Source organism: Cydia splendana, chromosome 13 (assembly GCF_910591565.1).
Source record: "Cydia splendana chromosome 13, ilCydSple1.2, whole genome shotgun sequence".
NCBI lineage: Eukaryota > Metazoa > Arthropoda > Insecta > Lepidoptera > Tortricidae > Cydia > Cydia splendana.
Genome location: NC_085972.1, coordinates 9202927 through 9230276, shown reverse-complemented (window position 1 = coordinate 9230276; position 27350 = coordinate 9202927). Strand labels below are relative to the sequence as shown.

At 38.6% G+C, this 27350-nt stretch overlaps 1 protein-coding gene and 1 non-coding gene across 3 annotated transcripts; one reads left to right on the top strand and one right to left on the bottom strand.

Moving 5' to 3' along the window:
- The first annotated feature begins 14033 nt into the window (after nt 1-14033).
- Nucleotides 14034-26361, top strand: LOC134795995 (uncharacterized). Of its 2 annotated transcripts, none has more exons than XR_010144890.1 (5): nt 14034-14238; nt 20471-20510; nt 22668-24803; nt 25333-25506; nt 26219-26361. XR_010144890.1 is itself a non-coding variant. In XM_063767896.1 (5 exons), the coding sequence occupies exons 2-5, from the start codon at nt 20474-20476 to the stop codon at nt 26258-26260; spliced, it is 2349 nt and encodes a 782-aa protein (XP_063623966.1). In that variant the 5' UTR covers nt 14034-14238; nt 20471-20473; the 3' UTR covers nt 26261-26361. The 2 variants fall into 2 exon arrangements, 1 of the variants encoding a protein (XP_063623966.1); XM_063767896.1 differs by having other exon boundaries at nt 22668-24763.
- On the bottom strand, nt 20284-20355 carry Trnaa-ggc (transfer RNA alanine (anticodon GGC)). The gene has a single exon. It is a non-coding gene; the product is annotated as a tRNA-Ala (tRNA).
- Nucleotides 26362-27350: the final 989 nt, after the last annotated feature.

The window sequence follows — 27350 nt, the reverse complement described above, 5'->3', positions numbered from 1 at the left end:
TGTGTCAAAGATCTTGTTGAGACGAATCAAACGAGCCTAAACACGAAGTGGTTTAGTTGCATGGTTGATTGGTACCGGTGACCACCTTCCGGCTCCATCATCAGACCCTGAGTATTATCTTGTGCCAAAGATCTTGTTGAGACGAATCAAACGAGCCCAAACACGAAGTGGTTTAGTTGCATGGTTGATTGGTACCGGTGACCACCTTCCGGCTCCATCATCAGACCCTGAGTACTATCTTAAGTCAAAGATCTTGTTGAGACGAATAAAACGAGCCTAAACACGAAGTGGTTTAGTTGCATTGTTGATTGGTACTGGTGACCACCTTCCGGCTCCATCATCAGACCCTGAGTACTATCTTAAGTCAAAGATCTTGTTGAGCCGAATCAAACGAGCCCAAACACGAAGTGGTTTAGTTGCATGGTTGATTGCTGGTACCGGTGACCACCTTCCGGCTCCATCATCAGACCCTGAGTACTATCTTGTGTCAAAGATCTTGTTGAGATGAATAAAACGAGCCTAAACACGAAGTGGTTTAGTTGCATGGTTGATTGGTACCGGTGACCACCTTCCGGCTCCATCATCAGACCCTGAGTACTATCTTGAGTCAAATAAATACATATAGAATGTCAGGTCGTTTCAAATATTTTTAATCCTGTCCGGTAGTTTATTAAACTGTACCATTATAAATTATAATACTATAAAAACAGTGCTAGGATCAAAGTCTCTCGTTGCGGTTTACACGCACACAGTATAGCGTTTTACACGGCGCCCGCCGCACACAATGATAAAAAACCTCGTCGTCGCCGTTGAAAATGTGCGGAGCCGACCGACACACGTCCTGCCTCTACAAGCTCTGCCGCGGCACTGAGCTGGCGCAGCGCGCGTCATCGGTAATATAGAGTAGTTTTCAAAAAATTGCCAAAAAATTATAGTAGAATTTCATAAACACTAATGTATACCAACAGTATAAGCAAACGTTGCAGATTGCTTGAGTATGAAAATGACTTCGATATTAAGTAGATTTTCGTAGGAATTGACACTTGTTTCGGAGAGAAAATCGAGTTCGTTTTACTTTGATTTTCTCTTTCTCAAAGGTATGTAGGAAAAATATAGTTTGATATGCCTAAAGTACAGGGTATTAGTAATACAAAATAGCCAGGTTTAGCAGAGTAAAATTCTCAACATTTCCAAATAAGAGCTCGCCATTCAGTGCTTCACGGGGTTTTTCGGAAACGACCATCAGAAAAAAAATCATTACTAATTTAATAAGTCCTTTTTCTAATATTTACAACGATATTTATAAAGATAAGAAGACGCTTTTACTGGAACAAGTACTCATTGTTTCTAATAATGAGCGCAAAGTCCTGAATTTCGTCGACTAGTATCATCAATTTTGCATTATTTCGACTTTTCTTGTAAGAGCGCTCTTAATTACTAATAGGTATTAATATTACCAGTGCGCCAATATCATCTAACGAAAAAAGTTATATGTTAGGGCATAGCTCATGCATGCCAATAAATAAATAATATAAATTATAAATAAAGTAGGTATGTTTAAGGTGAAGGGGGGACAATTTCGACTGTGGGATAATTTCAACTAATCGAAATATCATATCTTCCATGTTTTACATTAAAAAGATGTGTTTGTGTGTGACTCTAGTTAATAATTTATTGAAATTACCCCACAGTCGAAATTGTCCCCTGCACCTTACACATATTTTAGCAGTTTCTTTAAAGGTTTTTAGTAGTTAGGTAATTACAGCTCCTGCGGCAGTCCGCGGCAACCTGCGGGGCAGATTTTTTTTGGTAGTTTTTTTTGCTCTATCCTTAATAGATATATTCTTACAGCTTCTGCGGCAGCCATTGTTAGTGTGGTGTGGATTTTTAGTATGGTCATAAAATAAAGCCGCATGTCGTGTGCCCGTCCATTTTTTTGGTTTTGACAAGTGTGTGACTCCGTCGTTCTGTTTTTTTGAAGTAGAATACTATTTTAGGGGTTGCTTACGTATTTCTTCTAAACGATTTATTTTATTTATATATGGTTTTCTTTGCGTTGTCTATCTATATATAGGCCCAAAAAGTGTTTGAATAAGCGAAGCGGCGGGCCGAAAGCCCGACGCTGAGCTTCGAAACCCAGCGAAGGCCGAAGGCCGAGCTCCGCGAAGGGCCGAAGGCCCGGAGCGTCCTTTACGATTTCCCAAGCACGCGAGGCCGAAGGCCGAGCTGCGGGAATGAAGTGCTTCCACGCGGATCTTTTCGTCCTAGCAAAAGTACAACTTTATTTCTTTTTCGCTTTGGAAAACAAACTACTACACAATTACAACTGGACAAACAACAGCAACAACAACATTACCAACAACAACACATCAACAACAGCACCAACAACAAATAACACGCGCACCGCGGGGCCCTCGGGCCCCGCGCACATGGCAAAACCTAGTTATTATTATACAACTTTAGGTCGGTCACTTCAAAGAGCCATGTGGTAATTCCATAGCTTTGTGCTTCTCCGAAATTACCAATATAACAACTAGCGCCAGGTAGCTGTGCTATTCCCAAACATTTGGCAAAACAATGCGAACACATTTAAAACACTGGTTTACTATATTTTGCTATTGATAGGTGAGATACGAACGCTTGCGCTTATTGGTGCGTGCGAGATGCAATGCGAGTTGTGTCAGGCATTGAGTCACACGACATGAATCTAGCCGCCGCCATTCAAGAGGGGTTGTGCACAAATCACACGAGGTGTTTTCGGCTACTTTTTGACCCCCCCTCCCCCTTGGTGATATTTTTGGCTACCCCCTTCCCCCACATAACCTCACGTGTATTTTTTAAAATTGATCTAGACTCTTTATTTTGAAGTGCGGAGTGAAGATTTATGTTTAACGAAACCGAGAAAAAGTATGTACGGTAAGAGGTATTTTTTTTTTAGTTTCGTTCACTGTAGAAAAGTACACGTGAGGTCTCTTTATACGTGATCTATCATGATTTTTTCTTGACCCCCACCCCCCCTATCGAACCTCGCGTGATTTGTGAACAAGCCCATAGAAGTTACCTTCTCATACACAACGAAATTAGAGCGAGTAGAAGTTTTACATACTAAACATCCAATCGCCTTGATTTCTTTGTATAACAATAAAATTGTGGCAACAAAACTAGTACCTACTAGACATAGACATAGGTATATGTTACGTCGGATCCCTTTGTTTGACATAATTATTGAAAATCATAATGTCAGATTAGTTATAATTCTGAAACCGTCAACTTTTCAGGATTTTCGTAAGGTTAGGTTAGTTTTATGGCAATTCTGAAAAGTTACGCGATTCTGAGACAAACTAAATTATGAATAAAGTTAAGTGTCTTGAGACAACGGAGGTCTACTTATAAAAACCGATGAGGAGGTATTCACTTTATTTGGTTTTACAATTACGAGCTTAATTCAATATAGATTGGAAGCGCGAGGGTTTACCGGTACACCGAGCGATTTTGGAGCTCACATGTAGCCTGGGCACTGAATCGTTGCTGGATGAGAACTGTCCGCCGCCGGTCGGGGTTGCTGTTTATATTCATCCCGAAAGCGTGGGAAGATATGGAGATGCGTAGTCTGGAGTCACGTAGGCCACGAGGTTTCTGGAGCGTTTGTGCTGTCGCTGCCATTAAGATAACGAAGAGTCGATCCCGTGGGAACGGCATTGACAACCGCCATAAAATAGGTAATGCATTACATACGCCTGTACTTGTATCAGAGGGTGCGTTTGTTTATCCCATTCACAGAAAACCGCCTGTGGTGGGTTGGTCTGTGATCCCATTAGTTAGGTGCGTCTGCAACTGCATTCCTTCTATCGACGCCGAAGATAATATCTTTAATGTCTTGCCATCGGGCATCGGTGCGTTGCTGGAGGTCCGGGATAGGTGGGTAGCGTTCCTTAACTCTAATGAAAATGCGGAAAACATACATTATGACATTTAAGAGCCAACGGGAGTGGTCATTTCTCCATACAAACGTACTCCTCGTTTTACTCCGTGGTTTTTGAAGCTAGAGCAATGATTTTTTCAACACAGATTAATATTGTCAATATCTGTGTCGGACTGTTTTGCTTTTTTTGATATTTTTGTTTTTTAAGGCGCTAGAGCCCTTCAAAAATGGCCAAAATGGCCTAATTGACTATGCCGCAATGAGAGGCGTGGCATTCAAAACTGATACCAATTAGCCAAAAAAACAAAACGGTCCGACACAGATAATTTCATAATCATTTAGATTTCCAAATTTGGTTACGATTGGTTAAGTTTTGGAGGAGGAAACAGAGGAGTACGAAACCTCGATTTTTGAGATTTTTACGCAGGATTTTTCGCCTTGTCCTTATCGCACTACTTTTAGGTGCCGCTTCCGTTAGCGAGACGGGTATATTTACCTAAAATATTTAAAACTCAGCTCCTGTTTCGTCTTAAAGAAATTAGAGCACAACTTCGATTGTATAGGCATCGCTGTTTGGGTGTGTGTGTGACTTAAAAATGCCATCCTATTCCCGATAAGTGTACATGGTGTTTTTCAAAAAGACTGGTACGCACATGTCGGAACCTGCACATTGAAAGCTTTTGTTCGGAAGACCCGTTTTTTCTGCAACCTTTATAAATCTCTTTTTTTATTAGACTGGCAAAGAAAGGCGGGTATTGTTTTATTACAGTTAACAATAGCCCTAACGTTTTGCCAGGCGTTAGCCAGATGAGGGATAAATACGTAATATTTATTAGGCGTAGCTATAAGACTAATAAAATAAAAATAACACCTAATCCGTGCAAGTGGCGGGTTACGGTGGTGATTATATGCAGTTATTTGTTTCACAAGGGGGCAAAGTTGTTGTTTAACCCTACGAGCTTATATTGATACCCGAGCAAGCGAAAGAATCCAAAATTGAACCACGAGCGTAGCGAGTCGTTCGAAAAGTGGAATCCTGAGCGTTTCATCAGTTTTTTGAAGAATAAAGAAGATAGAGTCACTACAAGCTGGCGTGGTAAAAAAAATGACAAACGCGAATTTTGTTAAAAATTAAAAAATCTATACATGTCAGTTGGTTACATTCTAGTTCGACATGTTGATTTTTTCCATTTTCTTTCAGTTAAAAATTGATAGAGATTGTTTTTTTATTATACCTATATTTATTTTAAAATAACATTATAATTAGGTAGGTAATACTAAGTAGACATACAACTTGTGTTGTCAATGCAAATACTCGATGTGCACTAATCAAACGTTTAAGTTCTAACTTCCTTATATAGGTACGCCAACAATCAATAAACAATCATTAACATTCTGTCAGTCATTAGCTAATATGTGTGTAATATGAAAGAGAATAGATGGTATAGAGGGGTCCTGTCATAGTAAATTTTGTAGTCACATTAAATTAACTTCCATCTATCGACACACGACTAAAACTCAAAATGAAAACGTATAAAATTATCAAAAAAATGTATATATATGGATAAATGATTTTATTATTTTTATACCATTGTGACCCATGTTAATTCACTGATATCTATGTGTTAAAATTGTTAAATATGAAACGGTGTCGTCACGCCATCTAGCCGAGCATAGGCCAAAGTTGTGTGCGCCATCTATCCGAGAATGACTTTTTCTTGATTTCCGAGGCACGTTTTTTTCTTAAACTTTATTCATCTTATACGAAGTTACATATGTCTTTGGTAATATGAAAGTAATGCAACTATAGCCAACAGTTGTCGACATTATAGGGAGTGAATCGTTATATCGAGTGACGTAATAAATATGTACCTATATGGAGTTTACACTGGTGGATGGGATATACAGGGTGAAATTTAAATCACTGGCCATATTCATTGCAGGCACTAGGTTACACTTAAGGAATCTATTTAGCGAAAAAAAAGAGTACATTTTTTTTTAATTTTCATTTTTCAATTTTTAAATACTTTCCACGAGTCGTGGTCACCCTATTACCACAAATGTAAACAAACCTAATAGTAGGTTTTAACAACAACATCAGCAAAACCCTTATCTGACCTTCACTAAACCTTATAATCGTTGCAATAGGGTCCACCTAGTTAGTGTTGGCGATGGTAGGCAGGTTTATCAATTTCGAGGGTAGTCTAAACCATTCCGCGCTAGCGGTAAACATAACGGTTAGCATAAATTATTAGTCACTCGTCACTCGCCAACCTTAAAATAATAATCGCGCGCGTACTAAGGTTTAAAAAAATGTTTTCGAACCGGGAATATTAGGAAATGGTACGGTGTTATTTATTAAGTGGTGAGTGTTTACGTGGTGCACAAAGATTATACGAAATGGAATCAGTTCCACGCCTTCGCAGACAAGGATTGAATCCAAGAGTACCATCTCGTGGGACTTTCGTTAAGAGCCAACAGGAGTGGTCATTCCTCCATACAAACGTACTCCACGTTTTCCTCCGTGGTTTTTGAAGCTAGAGCAATGATTTTTTCAACAAAGATTAATATTGTCAATATCTGTGTCGGACCGTTTTGCTTTTTTTGATATTTTTGTTTTTTAAGGCGCTGGAGCCCTTCAAAAATGGCCAAAATGGCCTAATTGACTATGCCGCAATGAGAGGCGTGGTATTCAAAACTGATATCAATTAGCCAAAAAAGCAAAACGGTCCGACACAGATAATTTCATAATCATTTAGATTTCCAAATTTGGTTACGATTGGTTAAGTTTTGGAGGAGGAAACAGTGGAATACGAAACCTCGATTTTTGTCATTTTTACGCAGGATTTTTCGCCTCAGCTGCAGTTGTCCCTATCGCACTAATTTTAGGGGCGGAGTCAAGTTTCTAAATACGTACACAGCCAGAAAAGTGATGGGCAATAGTCGACATGTAATGTCGATAATCTAGTGATGTGAGAAGTTATCGATAAACCGTAACAAAATCGCGATTTGCCTCTTAGTAGGGGGTCATTCCACCGTTTCGGGTGTTACACTTGAACTCATAAAATAAGGTTTTATTCGATATTGTAACAGGAACTAGGAGGTTATAACTATTGATTCATCTACTACTTTGATAATATTTTCTTTTCCTGTACACACACAATTAAAGTATAAGAGCAATAACGAGAGAATCATTGAAAAGTAGCTGTTTCGGGCGTTACGGGAATTGGCCTATACCTTCTGACCATCAGTACCAAAATGCATAATTTAGCGAATTTTGTCAAGTAACCTCCAGTTTTATTTATGTCAAGTAATAATAGTTAGTATAGTCTACTGAAACACTGAAGTATCACTTTTCAATTAATTTTAATAAAATAAATTACCTGTTTCGGGTGTTACTCATGGTTCGTTTCGGGTGTTACGAGTACGAAATTAAGACAGATTTATACGAAATTATGGCTCATTTTATTGAAATTATTGTCTTTTTAATAAATTCGATTAAAAACATAAGTAATAAATGCTGAATTATTATAAAATATATTAATCTTAACAATAAAAACTGTTTCTCGAAGATATGATACTTATTTTTCTTTCGATGCGAATATTTCCGAAAATATTCACTTAATCAAAAAATGGTTGATGGTGATACCTATTCATTTTGAAAGATCTATCCAATGACAGCCCACATCACAGGATTAAAGTCGAAAAAAAAATATATATATTTTGTACAGGAGCTTACCTAAAAAAATTTTTTTTTTGTAGTTTTTGTGTTATTACTTTGTCGCCATGATTGATTTATGTATCCATGCCAAATTGCAGCTTTCTAGCACTAACCATCACGGAGAAAAGCCAGGGACGGACAGGCGGACGATCAACACGTTTCGGGTGTTACACAACTTCAAACTTTAAAACATACGACTAAAGCAGACGCTAAAACAATAATTATTACTCATTTGCATAGGTTCACATCATAGCCTTTCTTTGGCAAAATATGTTTGGTTATAGTTAATTACGTGAAAAGTTACACATACTTTTATCTCTTTTTCGTTTCGGGTGTTACTTTGAGACCACAGTCTAGAATACTCTTCTAAAAACCGATTAAACCATGCTTTTTAATATTTTAAAGAAAATTATAAAATTACGATATTTTACCTGAAATAACTGCGGGAAATTTGTAACAGTTTACAGTTACTTTCTTTTTAATTAGTCTTGCCAATATCGCTGTAAAAAAATTGTTTTACGCCTATCATTTAACTGTTGCGATCAAGTACATGAAAAACATGTAAAAATTGTTATTTTATCCGGTTTTATTTTCTGACATGAAGGTTTGGTATGTTTTCTATGGAAATCGGTTAGTGTTGACTTCTTAAACTAATTTTAATTTTTGAACCCTTGGTAGCGTTTATTATGGAATGACCCGGCGAAGTTAGTGAAGTAAGTAATACCTATTGCACGTTTGCCTCAGGGGAAACCGTTTAAAGGATGACTCACGTTAGACCGGGCCGTGTCCGGGCCGGAGCTTCCGGAGCTTACTTTTCTATGACATGACAGGCGACCACGTGATGCTTTCCATAGAAAACGATGCGCCGGAAGCTCCGGCCCGGACACGGCCCGGTCTAATGTGAGTCGTCCTTTACACTATTATTTCTTGGTTCATACAAAGCTGAGTAGACGCACTTTTATTTTATAATATTTTTTGATTTTATATCTGTGGTAATAAACGCTTCGAATACATTTTTCTAAACATCATTCTGAATCCAATGAGGTATCACACCTTTGAACTTGTAGACTATACTGTTGTCCCAAATTGGGGTTTCGTATTTATTCCGACCAGAATCAGGAGCTCCTCAAACATAGGTACCTAAATGTATCAAAATCTGACTCAAAAATAAAAATCGGCCGAGAGCATGTCGGGCCATGCTCAGTGTAGAGTTTCGTAGTTACCGTTTTGTCAAAATAGGCTAAACGGGGGTGATAAGTTAGTATCATACGTTTACAAGGGAAGGGAGTACAGAGCTTTCTACGTATTTTGAGATTTTTACTAAGAACAGAAGATTTTTTGCAATAACTCAAAACCGACTGGAGTCCGGTCATGTTCGCTATATAGTTTTCATTGAAAGTAGTTATTAAGCTTTTGTTACACGATTTTTTTATTTTTTTTGGACAATGGTTCAAAAGTTAGAGGGTGGTGGGGATATTTTTTTTCTTTCGGAGCGATGATTTCCGAAAATATATAATTCCTTTATTCGTTTTGATACACCTATCCAAGGGTACCCCACACTATTGGGACTAAGCAAAATATATATATATTTTGCTTATTGGGTTCAATTGGCGTAAAGGACATTTTAGCGAAAATGAGTTATATATACAGTTTTAATACCTGGCTTAACAACCTCAAAGCTGTACTCTGATTGCCTAATCATGCATGTCATACGATTAAATAAATAAATATACAGTTTTGTTCAGAATTCCAAGCGCTTCGATATCTCGTAAAAAGTTGCCTTTACGACCCAATTTTTACACTATGAGCTTGCAAAAACAGCTTAGCTCAAGGGGCGTAAATGACCAGTTATAAAATAGAAGTTCAAAGATAGTGTCGTAAAGGTTACCGCTAAATATAAATTATGTTGTAAAGGACTAACAATAATAACATGTCCTTTGTCGTCCTTTAGCCCTTCATTTGTCATGATAATTTTCCATATCGTATGGTCAACATGGTCGTAAAGGACATATTTGACTATTGAAATAATTTTACTTGCCCTTTACGACCCGTTCTAAAAATGAGTTTACCTTAAGTATACGAGGCGAACAAATTGTAAAAGACTTTTCTAATGTTTGTGTCGTTTAAACGCTAAATTGCAAACAAATAACATGGACGTAGCAGTGTAGATTATCAAAAAAGTCGTTTTCTGGGACCTTTATTACTATAATGTAATGTTTGCCCTCAAATTTGAAAGCATTTACGCTAAGAGTTTTTTCCGCAGTTATCTTTGTTCATGGACGTAAAGATCTATAATGCCAAATTGATAAATAGTTTTATGGGTCCTTTATTACCAAAATATAACGTTTGCCCTTCAAATTAGAAAACTCAGCTCAGTGTTTTTCCGCAACTATTACTGTGTTAATCGCAATGGAATCTCTTATAGTCTTGCGACAATACATACTAGCCTGTGCATAATACACTCTGAACCTTTCCGACTGGCATTTCTTGTTGATTAGAAGAACGAGACAGGTGTATCAGCGGTTGCCCATTGCCTCGCTCCTGACTGTTTATTATCCGTTCCTGAGCGGTGGAAGTTGTTTTTTGTGCGTAATTTAATTATTTGTGTCATTGGTTGAGCTCGGCTACAATAGCTAGTTGAAATAAATAACAATGCTTCGTTTCAAACACACTCACAAAGTTTGGAACGTATCTGGGCGAAGTGGTAATTAATACTTAATGACCGAATCGGTTATAATTAATTCGTTTACTTACTTGTTTCATAATATGTAGTTCTAACAGAAGATATTTTTAAGTGTTTTAAATTAGAAATTATTGCAGCTACAGTTACCAGGGATTAAATAACACAGAAATTACTACTTAAATAGGAATAAAAAACATCGATTTAATATCTTATTGTTTCGTATTTTGAAATAAGACATCTTGTAAAATTGAAACTATAGAATTATAGTCTTTTATTCACTAAGGAAACGTCCAAATGCTTGATATGCTAATTCTTATCATCGTTAGCTGATCTAATACTTCCCTTGTTATGATTAAAGGCTGTCATGTTATGATTGAAGGCGGCTAGTGTTAAGCACAGCTGGGACATTTAGTTTACCTTCATTCCCGAATATTAGCTACTTTGTGAGCAAGTAATTATTTTTTTGTAAATAATTGGTTCAAAATATTGTGCTTTCTTTATTATTACTATATTATCAGAAAAATATTAATAACAACTGTACCTAATCGGATTATACCAAGCATCATTAACTACTGTCTGATACATTTTTAAGCTTCGTAATAGTAAACTATGCTGAAAACAGTTAACATGTGTAGGTACCGTGGCTAGTAACTAAAACACCCCGAATTTGGAATAAAATAGTCTGAGAATGTCACTTACGACCCCCTAATAAACAAGATACATTAAATTATCAAAAAACGCAGCATGGGTGTAAAGGCCATTCATAGTGTTTTTGACCAATTCTATAGGGCATTAACTTTTTTCGTTTTTGATTTATACATATGATTGCTAATTCAGATTAAAGAGACTAACATTTTGAGTACTTTTTTAATACACATCACAAATATAGCTCCATAAACAACAAAAATAAATCAACATTAAAAAAAATCTCTGTCTCCTGAAAAATTGCATTTTGTCCTTTACGCCAATTGAACCCAAAGGTATCGAATATTGTATGGGAGGTCTCAGGTCTGCAATTCTTTTTTAATAGTTTTTATTTTACCGTTCTGTCGCAATGCGTGATTCATGTATCCATGCCAATAAGTTGCCAACTTGCAGCTTTTTAGCACTTACGATGACGAAGCAAAGCCTCGGACAGACAGACATACAGACGAACATGGCGAAACAATAAGAGTTTCTTTGGTGACTACGCAACCCAAAAAATCGGACCACTAATAAAAACAGTTATTAAGATTTTAATTGGATTGCAGGTTGTAGACGGATATTGAATTCAGTTAGGTACCTAAAGTCAAGAAGTTAAATCACAATAACAGGGAATAAGTAAACGCTTAGTGGCGGTAGCGAGCTAACGAGTTACCAGGTTACCACCGAAGAATAAGTTTGTAATACAGTGAAACCTGGTTAATTGGCACCTGGATAAATGGAAAACCTCAATAATTGCAACCAAAAGTCCGGTCCCGGTCCCTTGAGACCACAAGGCCTCTATAATTGAAATTTTGGAACCTCTATAATTGCAATTTATATTTTAGGGCTTTTCGTAATTTTGCCTCTGTAATTGACCACATCGCAACTAAGACCTCTATAATTGACACTGTGCTAAAAAATCCGTTATTTTTGCTCATCTTTTTACCTCTATTATTGAAACGAGTCTTACTTATTACCTCTGTAATTGAAATAATGTAGTTGACACAGCAGAAACAATATTTTAATAGCAATGATCATTTTATTTATATCTTAATCCAGAATTCCATTTATTTATTGGGCATCTATCACAGCCTGTAGTAGGTGAAATAGATTTGATTAAATCAAAAACAAAGTATGCTTTTTACATTCTAATAAAACTTTCTTCTACAATTCAAGGGATTTTTTTAAACCCAAATGATTAATAAGAAAATAAAGTAGTAATTAATGTAGTGGATAAGTGCAAGTATAGAAAGTAGCTATATATAGACCAGCAACCCAGAACGTAAGCGTGTAAATCTACTTTCAATGGCTATTTGCACCTCCATAAAAGAAATTTGTCAGAACGCAACCTCTATTAATGAAAACCTCTATAATTGACACAACGATTTTTTGAACCTCGTTAATTGACACGACCTGCTTAAATGAAAAACCTGGTTAATTGACAAAAAATGGCCGGTCCCTTGAGATTGCAATTATCCAGGTTCCACTGTATAAGAAAAGAACTAGGTGTAGCAAAGCTATAACGGGCCGACCGCTTCGCGAGGCCCGTGAAGGCAAATGACGTGTGCGTCTGTGTGCGCGCACCACACACACAGGGATAGTCCTTCGTTACGCGGCGCCGCCCCCGTCAGCGCGACGGCGATATTCACCTCAAAATCTCAAAACTGAGATCGGGCTGACGTCCCGTTTCGTCTTAATTGCGTCGACTTTTAATCAAATGTAAGTACATAAGATGATTCAATTTTTTAAATACGCCTGAATGCAAAGATTCCTGACCTAGTTTTTACTCATTGTTTTTAAGCCACGGACGTTTTGTTAATAATCATTAGTCAGAAATAATATTTTAGATTAAAAATGGGTTGCCTTTGCATTTTGATGGCTCTAAGCCCGTTAAAGTATGAAGGAAAAATTAGCAACTTATGTAGGTAAGCGTCTTATCTCGCTGCAATAGGGTTCATAATTGGTGACGCGATTGCAAACAGCGGGAGGGGCGGGGTGTCAATGACCTTAACTGATAAGAGAGAAGCGGGTGTAGTGGGTAGTTGTCGGTTCACCATAACGTACGAGGTTTTTAGGACAACTTGATGATGAGTTATTTCGAAAAAAATGTACTGAGCGGTATTAAAAGAAAAAACACGTGTTTAATATTTTTTCGAGTTCTTTCGGGTGTTTCAATTTGGCCAGTGAATTAAATTTCATCCTGTATATGGAGTAAAACAAGTAAGTACCTAAATTGCGGTTTTTTCGGTGAAATATTGGCTTTATGTATATTGTTGCTATACAATATTTTTTTAATAAAATTTAAGGAATCGAATGGTACCATAATTTTTTCCTATTTGGAAGTAAAAAAAACCGGGCAAGTGCGAGTCGGACTCGCGCACGAAGGGCTCCGTACCATAATGAAAAAAAAACGGAAAAAATGCAAAAAAAAAACGGTCACCCATCCAAGTACTGACCACGCCCGACGTTGCTTAACTTTGGTCAAAAATCACGTTTGTTGTATGGGAGCCCCATTTAAATCTTTATTTTATTCTGTTTTTAGTATTTGTTGTTATAGCGGCAACAGAAATACATCATCTGTGAAAATTTCAACTGTCTAGCTATCACGGTTCGTGAGATACAGCCTGGTGACAGACAGACGGACGGACGGACGGACGGACAGACGGACGGAGGGACAGCGGAGTCTTAGTAATAGGGTCCCGTTTTACCTTTTGGGTACGGAACCCTAAAAATTGAAACTGAGGTCTTGTATTTTTTTTTTATTATTGCCATTTATTTTTTAAGTTTCCGATTTATTGTGATAAAATGCTCATTTTCTATCTATTTAACTAGATTTAGTTATAAAATTCAGCATGACGTCTCAACAACCTTATGTACCATTGTAGGTAGGTACCTACCTGCCTTTTACCTTCCGAATGTTTCGAGTCCGGCCCGTCGTCGACTCCGCGCCGTGTTCCATTCCCGCTCAGACAATCGTTCATTCATTAGTTGAGTTCTTTACATTCACTTCAGTCAGCGCGCGGCGATGGCGGCAAGTGGACGAGAGAAAGAGCGTTGTGCCTTGTGCCCTTGGTTGTGTTGTTGTTGTTTCAATGTTTTTATTATTACCATGTGACAATGTGTGCAGAGATTATTTCAGTGGAAATTGTGTTACAATACAAGTGACATGTGGTCAGTGACATTTACGCATGGAATGTAAATTGCATTTTGCATAAAACTTTGTTGCAGGTAAGTTATTCCGATCGAAAACAACCTTGGCAACTTACGCTACGCTACCTTCTCAGAAAGGCCTTAGGGTTTAATAAAATCAAAACAGTCCGACATAGATATTGATAAGTAATATTAATCTGTGTTAAATAAATAATTGCCCTAGGGGTTAAAAACCAGGAATGAAAGAGGCGAGACGTTTGTATGGAGAAATCACCACTCGACTTGCCTCTCTTAAAATGGCCTCTTAAGCTCTGTTTTCCTAGAATCATACTTAAGGTGCTGTTGTATGGAGACGGCATCGCTATCCGAGGAAACCAGAACTTTAACCGCTTAGAAACTTAATTTAATTGATTACAAGCTCTAAGATTATGAATTATGAATGACATCATGCGTCCAAGTCAAAACAAACAAACATATCTTCAACTAAAGAACTAACCTCAACCCTGAGGTTGTATAAGTGGCACTAAGTGCCAGGCACGAAAACCAAAATATAAGGTACAATAGAAAAATAAGACGTGAAAAAATAATAATAAAAGTACAGTCAAATAATAATAATAGCCCGCGGGGGCAGTAGACCGAGCTGGCGATGAGTGGCGACACCAGTGGGAAGACACTCCTGACTTCGGGCAAACTCGGCTCCGTTCGACTCAGCATTGCTCCGAGCAATTATTAGGGTTGACACAACTTGACGTCCCTTTGCGTGCACGACCACAGATAAGATAATTACTTAAATTTTGACAACCCTAAATAGTCGAAAGGGATAGTGCCATAAGTTAGAAAGGGATATCATGATTCGACTTCGACCCTGAATCGCTGTCAAACTTCGGTTTTGTAGGAACTTAGAAAGTTTATAAAGGACACTTACGTAAAGTACGGTAAATATACTTGGTCAAGCAAATCTTGTCAGTAGAAAAAGGCGCGAAATTCAAATTTTCTATGAGACGATATCCCTTCGCGCCTACAATTTTCAAATTTGCCGCGTTTTTCTACTGAGAAGATCTGCTTGACCGAGTATAGAACTAGGGCCATGGCGAGAAATTTCGACAGGAACCCAACCCTGGGTACTGAAGGTCATGATCAATTTATGTTCGATATAATGCGAGTATACGAGGCGAATGCGATGGTCTCGCTTTTATACAAATGAATCTTTACCGATAATTAAGTAGGTAGCAATTGCTTATACTACGTTGATCATTGTGCAACAAATCAGGAATGTTGCGAATATTCGCATCCGCGGAACTACCGCATTATTTTCAACATCGGCATCCGCATCCGCATAAAATCGATGCGGAGCTTATACGGATGCGGATGTCAAACAAGTCGGTACAGGAACGTCTTTTCGGCGGCGTAAGTCCTAGGTAATTTCGTCATTACCTATAACGAAATCGTCTAGATTCAGAAAAGTCGGCCAAGTTACTGTTTAAATATGAAATATAACGCACCTATATTCTTGCTCAAATACTAAACTTTTCGTTTTTAGGGTTCCGTACCTCAAAAGGAAAAAACGGAACCCTTATAGGATCACTCGTGCGTCTGTCTGTCTGTCTGTCTGTCTGTCTGTCCGTCTGTCTGTCTGTCCGTCTGTCACAGCCGATTTTCTCCGGAACTACTGGACCAATCAAGTTGAAATTTGGTACACATATGTAAGTTTGTGACCCAAATACGGACATGTAACGTAAACAAATGAATTTTAAACATGGGGGCCACTTTTGGGGGGTAAATGAAAAAATGAAAAAAAATAATTTTTCAAACTATATTATGTTACATATCAAATGAAAGAGCTTATTGTAAGGATCTCAAATATATTTTTTTTATAATTTTCGAATAAACAGTTTAGAAGTTATTCAAGAAAATAGGCAAAAAATTACCATTCCCCCCCCCTTATCTCCGAAACTACTAAGTCTTAAATTTTTAAAAAAATACATAAAATAGGTCTATACCTATAGATGACAGGAAAACCTATTAGAAATGTACAGTCAAGCGTGAGTCGGACTTAATTACAGTTTTTGATCCGACCCCTACGGATTTTTAAAAGAGATTTCACTCACGTTTCACATAAAAAATACATTGTTAACAGTGCCGGATTACTTAGAGTAGTAGTTTTCTTAGAGTAATTGGTGATAATTTTCTGATAAGATAATCATTTTAAATATTTAACGGTCTTACCTACTTACGAGTAATTGTAAGGTCAAATTAAAAATAATGTTGAAAAAAATATGTTAAATTGAGAGCTAGCTCAAAGTTTTTTGTACTCGTCGACTTTAATGGTTGAATTAATAAAGACTTTGTAACCAATAAGCAAAACAAGCACGTGCTTACGGTACCACGTTCAGGGAGGGCACCAAAATGCCAGGTTGAAAAAGGTGAACAAATTTTAAAATTAGGGACAGACACATCGTTTTTACCACACGATTTTTTTAGCTGTCCAAAAGCTAATTTGCAAAAATAATGGCGCGTAATTCTTTGGGAAACAATCGGTAGCAGTAGAAGAGTCGTGATTACATGCATAGATTCGATTTCAACCCACTCTTTTGCGGTTCGGCGTTAGGTCTTATGCGAGGCCTTCTGCTTTACGGCAAAGTTGATCTTCTGCCTTAATTACACTTGGGCGTGGATCCAAATCCAAGCTTTCCTCTTTCGCAGCTGGGCCTACTGCCTTTCTCACACTTCGCCAATTCAATTCCAAGCTCTCTGCTTTCTTGCATATTTTATGCATGAAAACAACCTCGATGAGACCCTTAAATATCGAGCCCTATGCGAAGCTAGGCTGATAGAAAACTGTCCCATCCCTTCTCTGTATGAAATCCTGGATTCGCGCCTGGTTGGGACTAAAACTAAAATTGCGTTTTTATATCGAAAAATTTTCGCGCTCGCTTCGCTCGCGTTTTCAATTACTTTATAAGGTATGATAAAGGTGACATTCGGGTGGCGACTGCAGCAACATTACTCTGTTGCAAAGTTACTGCTGCAGTACTGTCAACTTCCGTGATAAAATGATGTGACTGATTTCCATACTAAAAGTAAAAATGTACAACTGTCTATCATATTGCGTTTTTATATCGAAAAATTTCCGCGCTCGCTTCGCTCGCGTTTCTATTACTTTCTACGCTATGATAAAGGTGACATTCGGGTGGCGACTGCAACAGCATTAGGTACTCTGTTGCAACATTACTGCTGCGGCACTGTCAATTTTCGTGATAAAATGATGTGACTGATTTCCATTCTCAGCTGTAATGCGGCAATGAACTTCTCTCAATTTACCAAAAAATCAATGTAATCTTGATGACCCTAGGGAGAGGGGGCACCTAGAAATGCTTAGGGCATCAAAATATCTTAATCCGGCACTGATTGTTAAAAATTGTGTAATATACGGAACCCTTGGAACGCGAGTCCGACTCGCACTTGGCCGGTTTTTTTTAAATAAAAATTACTAAAAATGAAATCTTGACGTTTTTTAAGTAGGTACCTAAACTTGACATCCGCATCCGCGGATGTGAGCCTTTATATATCCGCATCCGCGGATATCAAAAAATCTGCATCCGCAACATCCCTGCATCACATGACTCATTCATGATAGATAACTGACAGGCGTACTTTATTCTGATTTTAACATGTACTTAATATATTATATTATATATTATATGTAAATGCACAGGCAGCTTAAAGCTGATACGTGCACATCAATGTCCACTTGTGTTTTGTAGTCTACGAAAGTGTTCATCGAGTTTGTTTTTAAAAGAGTTTATCGAAGGTGCACTGATCACTGACTCGGGTAAACCGTTCCACACTTTCACTACTCGGTTAGACAGGAAGTGTCGTCTGGGGTTGCTACTACTCTGCGTCCGTGTCAGTTTCAGAGAGTGTCCTCTCAGTCTGTCATTTATGTTGCGAGTAAAAATATCGCTTAACCCGGGTACGTTGTAGTGTCCTGTGAGTATTTTATACGTTTCTATCAGGTCACCGCGTTGCCTTCGCTGCTCCAAGGTTGTCAGGCCCAATTCCTTTAGTCTATCTTCATATGGTTGGTTACGAAGAGACGGTACCAATTTTGTGGCTCTTCTTTGGACTTTTTCAATAAGAATTATATCTTTTTTAAAATATGGATTCCAAATTTGGAAGGCATATTCCAGTAAGGGTCTTACATATGTCTTATATAGCTTAATAAAGAGATTCTTGTCTATGTAACGAAAAGCTTTCCTGATCATGTATAAAACCGAATTTGCCTTTTTGGTAAACCCTAAAATATGTTCCTCCCATTTAAGATTGTTAGTTACAACTACACCAAGATCGCGCTGGGAAGCAACACTCTGTAAACTTTTGGAGCCAATATTATATGTGTGCTTAGGGTTATTTTTGCCAATATGAAGTACAGTGCACTTGTCTGCGTTGAGGGTTATAAGCCAATCTTTCGTCCATTGTAGAATGCGGTCTAAGTCCTGCTGTATGATGTTCTGACTGATAAGCGGGTTTCCCATAATCTTTGTGTCGTCAGCGAATAAATACATGCCCGAGTGTACAACTTGCTTAAGGTCCGTTAAGAATATTCCAAACAGCATTGGTCCGAGCACAGAACCCTGTGGAACTCCACTGTAGACGTCGAATAGGTTAAGAATTAGATTCATTTGATTCATTTCTATTCCAGATCTAAATCTTAACCTGTTATTAAATTCAGAATACGCCTGTGAGGATTGCACTGTTTACCAACGACTGTGTAATGTGTATTTTTATGGTACCTATTTATTGTTCCGTAGTCAAAATGGCAAAAACGGAATCCATAGTTTCATAATCTTCATCTGTTCGTCCGTCCGTCTGTCTGTGTAGAGTCTGGCTACTGAAATATAAACAAAGTTTTGGCGGGAAATTAAAAAAATATTGGGCATGTCACACTTTGTGAAGTAGGAATTATAGTTTTGATAATAAAATATTTTTTATTTTCTGTGCACATGTAAGGTACCTAAAGGCTCCTCTTCACGTTGGACCAAAGCCAACGCCAACGAGGGACGCATATATGCGTTATGGCTCCTCTTCACTTTGGACCAACGCCAACGCCAACGAGGGACGCATTTATGCGTTAGAGGGAGCACCGAGCAAGTGATATTGCTATCTCATTCTACCGCATGGCTGCGCCCCTCGTTGGCGTTGGAGTTGGCCCAACGTGAAGAGGAGCCTTTAGAGGGAGCAAGTGATATTGCTATCTCATTCTACCGCATGGCTGCGTCCCTCGTTGGCGTTGGCGTTGGCCCAACGTGAAGAGGAGCCTTTAGAGGGAGCAAGTGATATTGCTATCTCATTCTACCGCATGGCTGCGTCCCTCGTTGGCGTTGGCGTTGGCCCAACGTGAAGAGGAGCCTTAAGGAAGTCAACAATTTTGGTGTCTAGCAGTAGTAGTTTCCGCTCACCGCTATGGAACGGACGCCTGCTCGCACTTGTCACTGCCACCTTGCGGTTATGTCTGTTGTAATAGACGAACCGATGTTAGAGAGTAAACCTTCTGTACGTAGTACTATTACTTATTCTGTGGTATTATTAATTACTCCACGAAAGCCGCACATTTCACGTGCATAAAGCTGCCTCTCTCACACACCGAAGTAGCGTGCGGATTCATCTCTTGCGTGTGAATCGTGTGATTCGTGACTTGCAAGAGATATATTTGCTTAGTATGCAAAAATAAAATACAATTACCTACCTATTTTGAGTAAATGCACGTGCCTGATATGTAAAATGATTTATAATAATTCATTGTAGCAGAATTATTACACGTATTTTGGAGTTTACTCCTTAAGCATCGATTTAATATACAGAATTTCCTGTTTTTCTCACTTGTATCGTAAATAACTAAGTACCTATTATAATCGTTCGTAATGAACTCCAGTCGTGCGTCGCCGTCGTCGTAACTGACACACACACAGTTTTTTTTGTACATTATCAGTGAACTCAAGATTCGTAATTTTAAATGTTATTATATTTTTTCCTTTTTTATTGTGAGACGTACCACATTATTACAATTTATAAATTGTAAATACAGATGTCAATAACAATGAAAAAGTCAACGATGAACAACTCTGGCCAACGTGGGACTCGAACCCACATCCTAGGATTGCCGGTCCAATGCGTAACCAATTCCGCCAGCTGGCCAGAGTTGATCATCGTTGATTATTTCATTGCGATTGACATTTGTATTTATTTACAATTTATAGCTTCGAAATTTTCTTTTTTTTTATAAAAGATTATTTTCATTTTATTGTTACAGACGATGTCAACGTGCAATGACACCCCGACAATGGAATATAGTAAGTAATTACAATCATTTTAATTGAAGAGGAAAGTAGATGATCGCTTCTCTATACATAGTCCCCATTTTCCTCTCTGGATATAAACTTTTTGTCGAGTTTTTAATTATTATAAGAGTTAGGAGCCACCTACCAAACATATTTATGAAACCATTGCATCTTTCAAAATGGTCCAAAAACCAACAGATCTGAAAGACATCTCATTCAATTGGAAGAAGTTGATAACTCGAGATATTTTATTGAAGAAATTTGAACTTAAAATAAAATTACATAAAGTTCAAATTTCTTCAATTTTTTCTCGCCATTTATCAACTTCCAGCCGTGTACGGATATGTAATAGATAAATGTAGATAAATACTAAAATACATAGAAAACATCCTTATGGCCACATGGCCATAAGGATGTAATGGCCATAACTCGGGCATATGCCCGAGTTATCTCGGGCACAAATATTTGTGATGAACACATAAATAACTGCCCTTACCAGGATTTGAACCGGGACCTCCTACTTTATAGGCAGGGTCACTACCGACTAGGCTAGGAGGCCGTTAAATTGAATAATTATTTAATTCCATAATTTAGTTAACTAGGCCGTTAAATGAAATAATTATTTAATTCCATCATTTAGTTAATTAGGCCGTTAATTCCATTGCGGAACTGAAATAATGTTTTAGGGGAGAGTAAGGGCTCATTTAGACGATGCGAGAACTCGCATGCGAGTTTCATTACATTGCTGTTTTTGATCGGTGGGTTTAATTGGAAACCACCAACAGTCCGCAATGTAACTAAAATCGCATGCGAGTTCGCACGCCGTCTAAATCAGCCCTTATGCAAGCTTGTCGAGCGCAGCGGATGGGATGACCGGCTGCCCACTCGGACTAACCGGTATGGTCGTTTTCCAGATTATAGGTACTCAGTTCTTAGATCTAGGAGGGCCTGCAACGAACACAGACGTTCGCAAATTGCGGGCATATTCTCTGTCACTCTAATAACGACTTTATTGGTGTAAGTGGTGTAACAGAGAAAGCACTCAATTTGCGAACTTCGGTGTTCGCGGTAGTAGGCCCTCTGGTTCAACCTACGCTGAGGGCCTACCGAGAACCACGTTCGACGTTTCGCCTCCCTGTCACACTTATAAATTCGTACGTAACTGTGACAGGGAGGCAACACGCCGAACGTGATTCGCGGTAGGCCCTCTGGACAGCGGTGCGCGAAACTCGATTCGCTATTTTGTACTTCCTTATATATACCTACTACGGTTCTTTTGAGCGGTCAAACATTTGCCGCAATTAATTTACTTACGTAGCCGATTTTTTTTCAGTGAACTCTATTGCCTAGGTAATAAGGGTGAAGACTGGTAACTACAGCTACCAAAACAAATGAAGTAGGTAGGCATCGACTCGTGACTAAATTACCAAATAGGTACCTATATTAGTTCTGCAATGGAATTCCGCTAACACAGTAGAACAAAATGAAATATGTAGATAGAAATACTTATTTAGTGACCTAACTCACAACTCTGTTGGTTTTTGGACCAGGTTATTCCAATACAAATTTGCCCATGGTCCTTTGTTGATCGCTCCTAAAGGTACAAGTTGGAACCCGGTGACTTGTCGCGACTGCAGATAACGTGTCGTCGGGACACGTCGCCCACGTGTCCTCTGCCGCTCGGCGACCCGTCGCTGACTTCGTATCGCTGACTTCGATTGCTATTTCATAGAAATACATATAAATCAATGGCGTCGCCGCGTCGTGTCGTCTACAATCGCAATATGTAATAATGTCAAAAAAAGTTAAACGAAGGGGCATAGCTATACAGGGTGGCCAAAACATAAGTATTACATTCCCATTACCAGGGAGGTTTTGGGATTATACTGAGCAACTTTTAGTATGGGAGCACCCCGAAATAGCGAATTTTCGTATTTTAACCATACGCTAATATACAACAATGCAATAACAACAAACTGCAACAAGTGCAAAAGTGTTATTTAAACGTCATAGTTATTTTCATAGAAGTTTGACATTTAACATAATAACACTTGCACGTCTGTGCTATAAATATCGCTGCAGAGTTATCTTGATCTGACTCTAGGTATCTTCTGGTTTTAGTTTTAAATGTTCAGAATAGGGATAAATTAACGTTTTTTTTTCTTACAGGTACTATTGTTGGCGAACTAGCCGAGTTTGACATTAAGGCTCCTATCAGTATCACGATTAGTTTTGATGACGATCTCGATGAACCTCTTGTGAAAAAACAAATTGTGTTAGATGATTATCAAGAAGAGGAAACTCAAGAAACCGTTATATCTACTTTTTTCCCCGTTTTGGAAACAAAACCAGAAATCCAGGCAGAAACGCCTGATCCTTGTTTATCTAGTGAGTGCAACGATTTCATCGTACAAAATGTTCAAGACGCTCCTCAACCTGATAACCTAAACGATGGATTGTTAAATAGTAATACATCTAGAAAACGAAAAACAGAAAATTTTGAAATGTGCAAACCAAAGCAGTTCAAAATTTTAGATGACAAATTGGATGAAAATAACTGTGACAAGGAAAATTCACACACAACTCACGACAAAAGTGATAATATTCAATCTGATCCCAATATATCTACCCGTGAATCCGAAAAACATAGCACTGTTGCGACCACCCTACTAGAGTCCAGTCTGAGCAATAAAAAGGCTACCGATAAGCAATTCGATTTATCTTCATACTTAAACGAATTCTGTCCAAGTGAAAAGGACAAAATAAGATTGATTATAACGGGGTGCTTGAATTCGTTGTCTGAAAACATGGTATCTATCATGCAAGCCTTTGTTACCTACAGACAACAACACATTTCTAAAGAAGAGTTTAGGAAAAAGAAACAACAATATTTTAATTCATGTTACAAAGTGTTGGTAAAAGTAATATTACCGGAAGAAAACAACAAAGATTTTATACACACTTTCCTAAATAACACGCTACAACGTGGTCGTAAAAAGTGTGGTCCTTATTTTATGCCTACGCACCAAGATTATGCGAATCTCTTTTACGAAATGCTTATGTGGGCTAAGATGAGCCAGCAACCAATTCCATCCGCGGATATTTCTGCAAATGCAAATGAAAAGTCTGTACCACCAATAACAATCAAAAGTGTTGCTACAGTTGGATCAGAATTTAATAAACATCCAGCACAAGATAAATTACAGTCTACCAACACACATAAAAATACTGCAGCGGAAAAAATTTGCATATTTTCATCAGGTCCGCCCGAAAGAGCATTAAGTATTAACATTGATCCAACTTTTCAAAAATATTTGCACAATACTTCCCAATATGGCAGTAACGAGACAAATACTGAAAGTAATAACACCACGCAGTTACAGACAGCCGTAGCGTGCCTAACTAGATTTGTAGCCAATAGCAGCCAATCTTCAACCATCCCCTCCCAAGGCAATCCTCGTCCACCGGTTATCCAACCAACGACATCGGTAAGCTGTAATCGACCAACTGCTCAACAGGAACAACATCCCACGCTTTCATCAAACAGCCAGGGTTACACCACGAGTAACATATCAAATTATAGCATTTTAACCCATCAAAAGACTGCGACACCTCTTCTACAAAAGGAATTAGAAAAGCCTCCATTGCTTGGATATTTACAACAAGTAGATCATCAACCACCTACATACGGTTCTCATTTTCAAACACATTCAAAACAGGTGCAGCAAGCAACGCTACCTTATGATCAGTCTCAGCGCTTGCGTGCACAATCCATTCAACAACAGCAATTGCCGTCGCAATATAATCCAACGCAGTATCAACAATCTCAGTATTTACGATCTCAGTCGGGAATTGAGTACAATCAAGCGTGGCAATTAGGTCAATCGCCTTTACCAACGTCAACATATAACCAATCACGACAAGCCCAAGTGGGAGTATTGCAGCAGGACCAATATCAACAGCAACAACAACATCCAGCTGATAGCTGGCCGACCATGGAAGAGCTCCTTTCAATGGATTCAACGCATCAGCTCCCGTGTCAGTCAAGTACTGAGCAAGTAAAATCATTTGGACAATGGCAATCAAAACAAGCCCAACCACCACAAGCGTCTACAACAGAGTGGCACCAGCAGGGGCAGGTTTGCCAAGGACAGGTTCCTTCACAGACTCAGAAAGGGTCTCCCCGCTCCGCTTCCACCGATAGCGGATTTATAAGTCCATTGAATTTCAACGTGCCTACAGACCAAACCAGACAAGATTCAATGGTAATTGATTTATGTAACTGGTACGGCATAACGTACGCAGGTAATTAGAAATACGGATAACTCCAGACGTTCTTTTGCATGACGCGTGTTATCTATATCCCAGTTGCTCAAGAACGTAACCATCGCTAATTATAGCCTAATCGCTAATTAACATTGCAAAATAATGCACTGCCAAAATCTGCAGAAGAATCCGTCTTTTCTAATTATCCTCTAAAACAGGGGTCTCCAAACCCCAACCCGCGGGCCAAATCCGGCCCGCGACGCGTTCCAATCCGGCCCGCCAACACCCAAAGCGAGTGCCCACTATCCAGCCCGCGGGAACCAGGCTCTAGAGGTTCAGCATTCATTGAGAGTGGAACTGTTCTTAACAGCAGCAACCAGACACCTTCTCCCGGCGCAAAAACCGACGGTGGCCCGCGCGAAAGTTTCTGAGGCGCAATTTGGCCCTCAGGTAAAAAAGTTTGGAGACCCCTGCTCTAAAACATTTACAATGCATTACGTTACTTACGTCTAATTTTATGTTTCTAGTTCTGTTTCTGCCTTTACTGATCATTGAACTGTATACACAGATGCCGACAGTATCTCATGGGCCCGAAACCTCCATGCCTATGATAGTACACGTCACGTCCCTCAGTGAGAAAGCCGCCTTCCTAGATATGGGCACGTGCGTGGTATGCAAGAAGAGCGCCAAGCAAATGTGCATGGGTTGCATGAAGGTTTACTACTGTAATTATGAATGTCAGGTATGTTATTTTACTTTCATTTACTTCCTTAATACTTTTTTTTAAATACGAGCTATTTTTTCTGAACATTTATTTACAGCCTGACAAAAAAAGAGTAGAAATTTAAATGTGGCAACACTGTAGTGTCGTCCCGTTCTCTTATATTTTTGAAAGGGATTTATTATTAAAAATATTTTATAGAGTTAGGAGTTTACCGGCGACTCCCACGGTGATAGGTCAAATTGTTTTAATTTCGAACCCGACTGCAGAACGGTAGCGCCATATACAACTGGTTCCGAGTGAGAGTGAGAGAGGCAATACTGATCTGCTGTCGGGCGACACGTCGCTCGGCGATGTTTCGCTGACTTCGAATGGCATTTCATAGAAATATAGTGCATAATTATTTTCCATCGTGTTTTCACGGAAACGTACGAACTGGTCTCGCTATTTCAGTCAGTCTCGGTACATAAAGTAGAGATTGACTGAAGTAGCATGACAAATACGAACATTTCCGAGAAAAGGGAAATACCTTCGATGGAAAACAATTATGCACTACATCAGTAGTATCAGTACTATTCAGTACACAGAAACCAGTCGTTCCGTCGGTCGTGTCGTCTGTATTCGCGACACGTCGCCGGGTTCCAACTTATACCTTTATTATAGATTCGTAATATTGAAATACTTAGTAATATTATAGTATTTTTTTGTTTTTTTAATTTATGTTTTTTTTTAGACTCTCAACTGGGCTGAGCACGCGCCTTATTGTTCGCAGTAAAATACAAGTAATATGTTTTAAAAGCCGCATATTAAAGTAAAGGAAAAAGAGTAAAGACTGTTATATTACTGATATAATAAGAACTAGTGTAACTTTAAAATAAGAAGAAAATGTTTGTTATGTTCATACTTTTTGAACCACGTTCGAAGTTTGTAAATCGGATCTTGATTTTATATCTCTATGTATCACGGTCGCACATATAAAAAGTGATATAATTATATTGGTGCTAGCGAGATTTACTAAGAATAATGTCAACAAATCGCTGAACAAGAATAATTTCGTACATTGTCCTTCCTGTTCCTTATCGCAAGTGCATATTTAAATTGTTGCCCGGCTCGCAGTGTCATTGACCGCCAGCATCATGGGGGTTGTGCACAAATCAAGCGAGGTGTTTTTGGCTACTTTTTGATCCCCCTCCCCCTTGGTGATATTTGGTGAGGTTTTTGGCTACCCCCCTCCCCCACCTAACCTAACGTGTATTTTTTTGAGATTTTTCCATCCGACCGGTCAAGGCCACGCGCTCCATAATTTCGTACAATAGACTCACTATTTTGAAGTGCGCAATGAAGATTTATGTTTAACGAAACCGAGAAAAAGTATCTACTCATGTGGCAGGTATTTTTCCTTAGTTTCTTTCACTGTAGAAAAATACACGTGAGGTCTCGTTATACCCCCCCTCCCCCAACGTGATCTGTCGTGATTTTTTCGTGACCCCACCTCCCCCCCCCCCCCTATTGAACCTCGCGTGATTTGTGCACAAGCCCATGGGCGGAATATAGTAATATAATTAAATTACGCACGTGCGATAGAGATAGAAACAGGCCGGTCAGTGCACGAAATTCCTCTTGCTTAGCGTTCTTTCTTTAGTAACTGAAGTTCAAATATATGAATATGTCAATTTTGATTGGCGCTCTTTTGTAAATATTAGATATAAGTACATATTACCCTGCCGAACCTCGTTGAAAGCGTTGAAATAGTTATAATTCGCCCGTGCCATTGAAAAGGCGGGGCATTAACGCATTCACTGCCAGGGGGCGTGGCCTAGGAACAAACTTATATGACGCTGAACGCACATGTGCGTTGGGGGCAG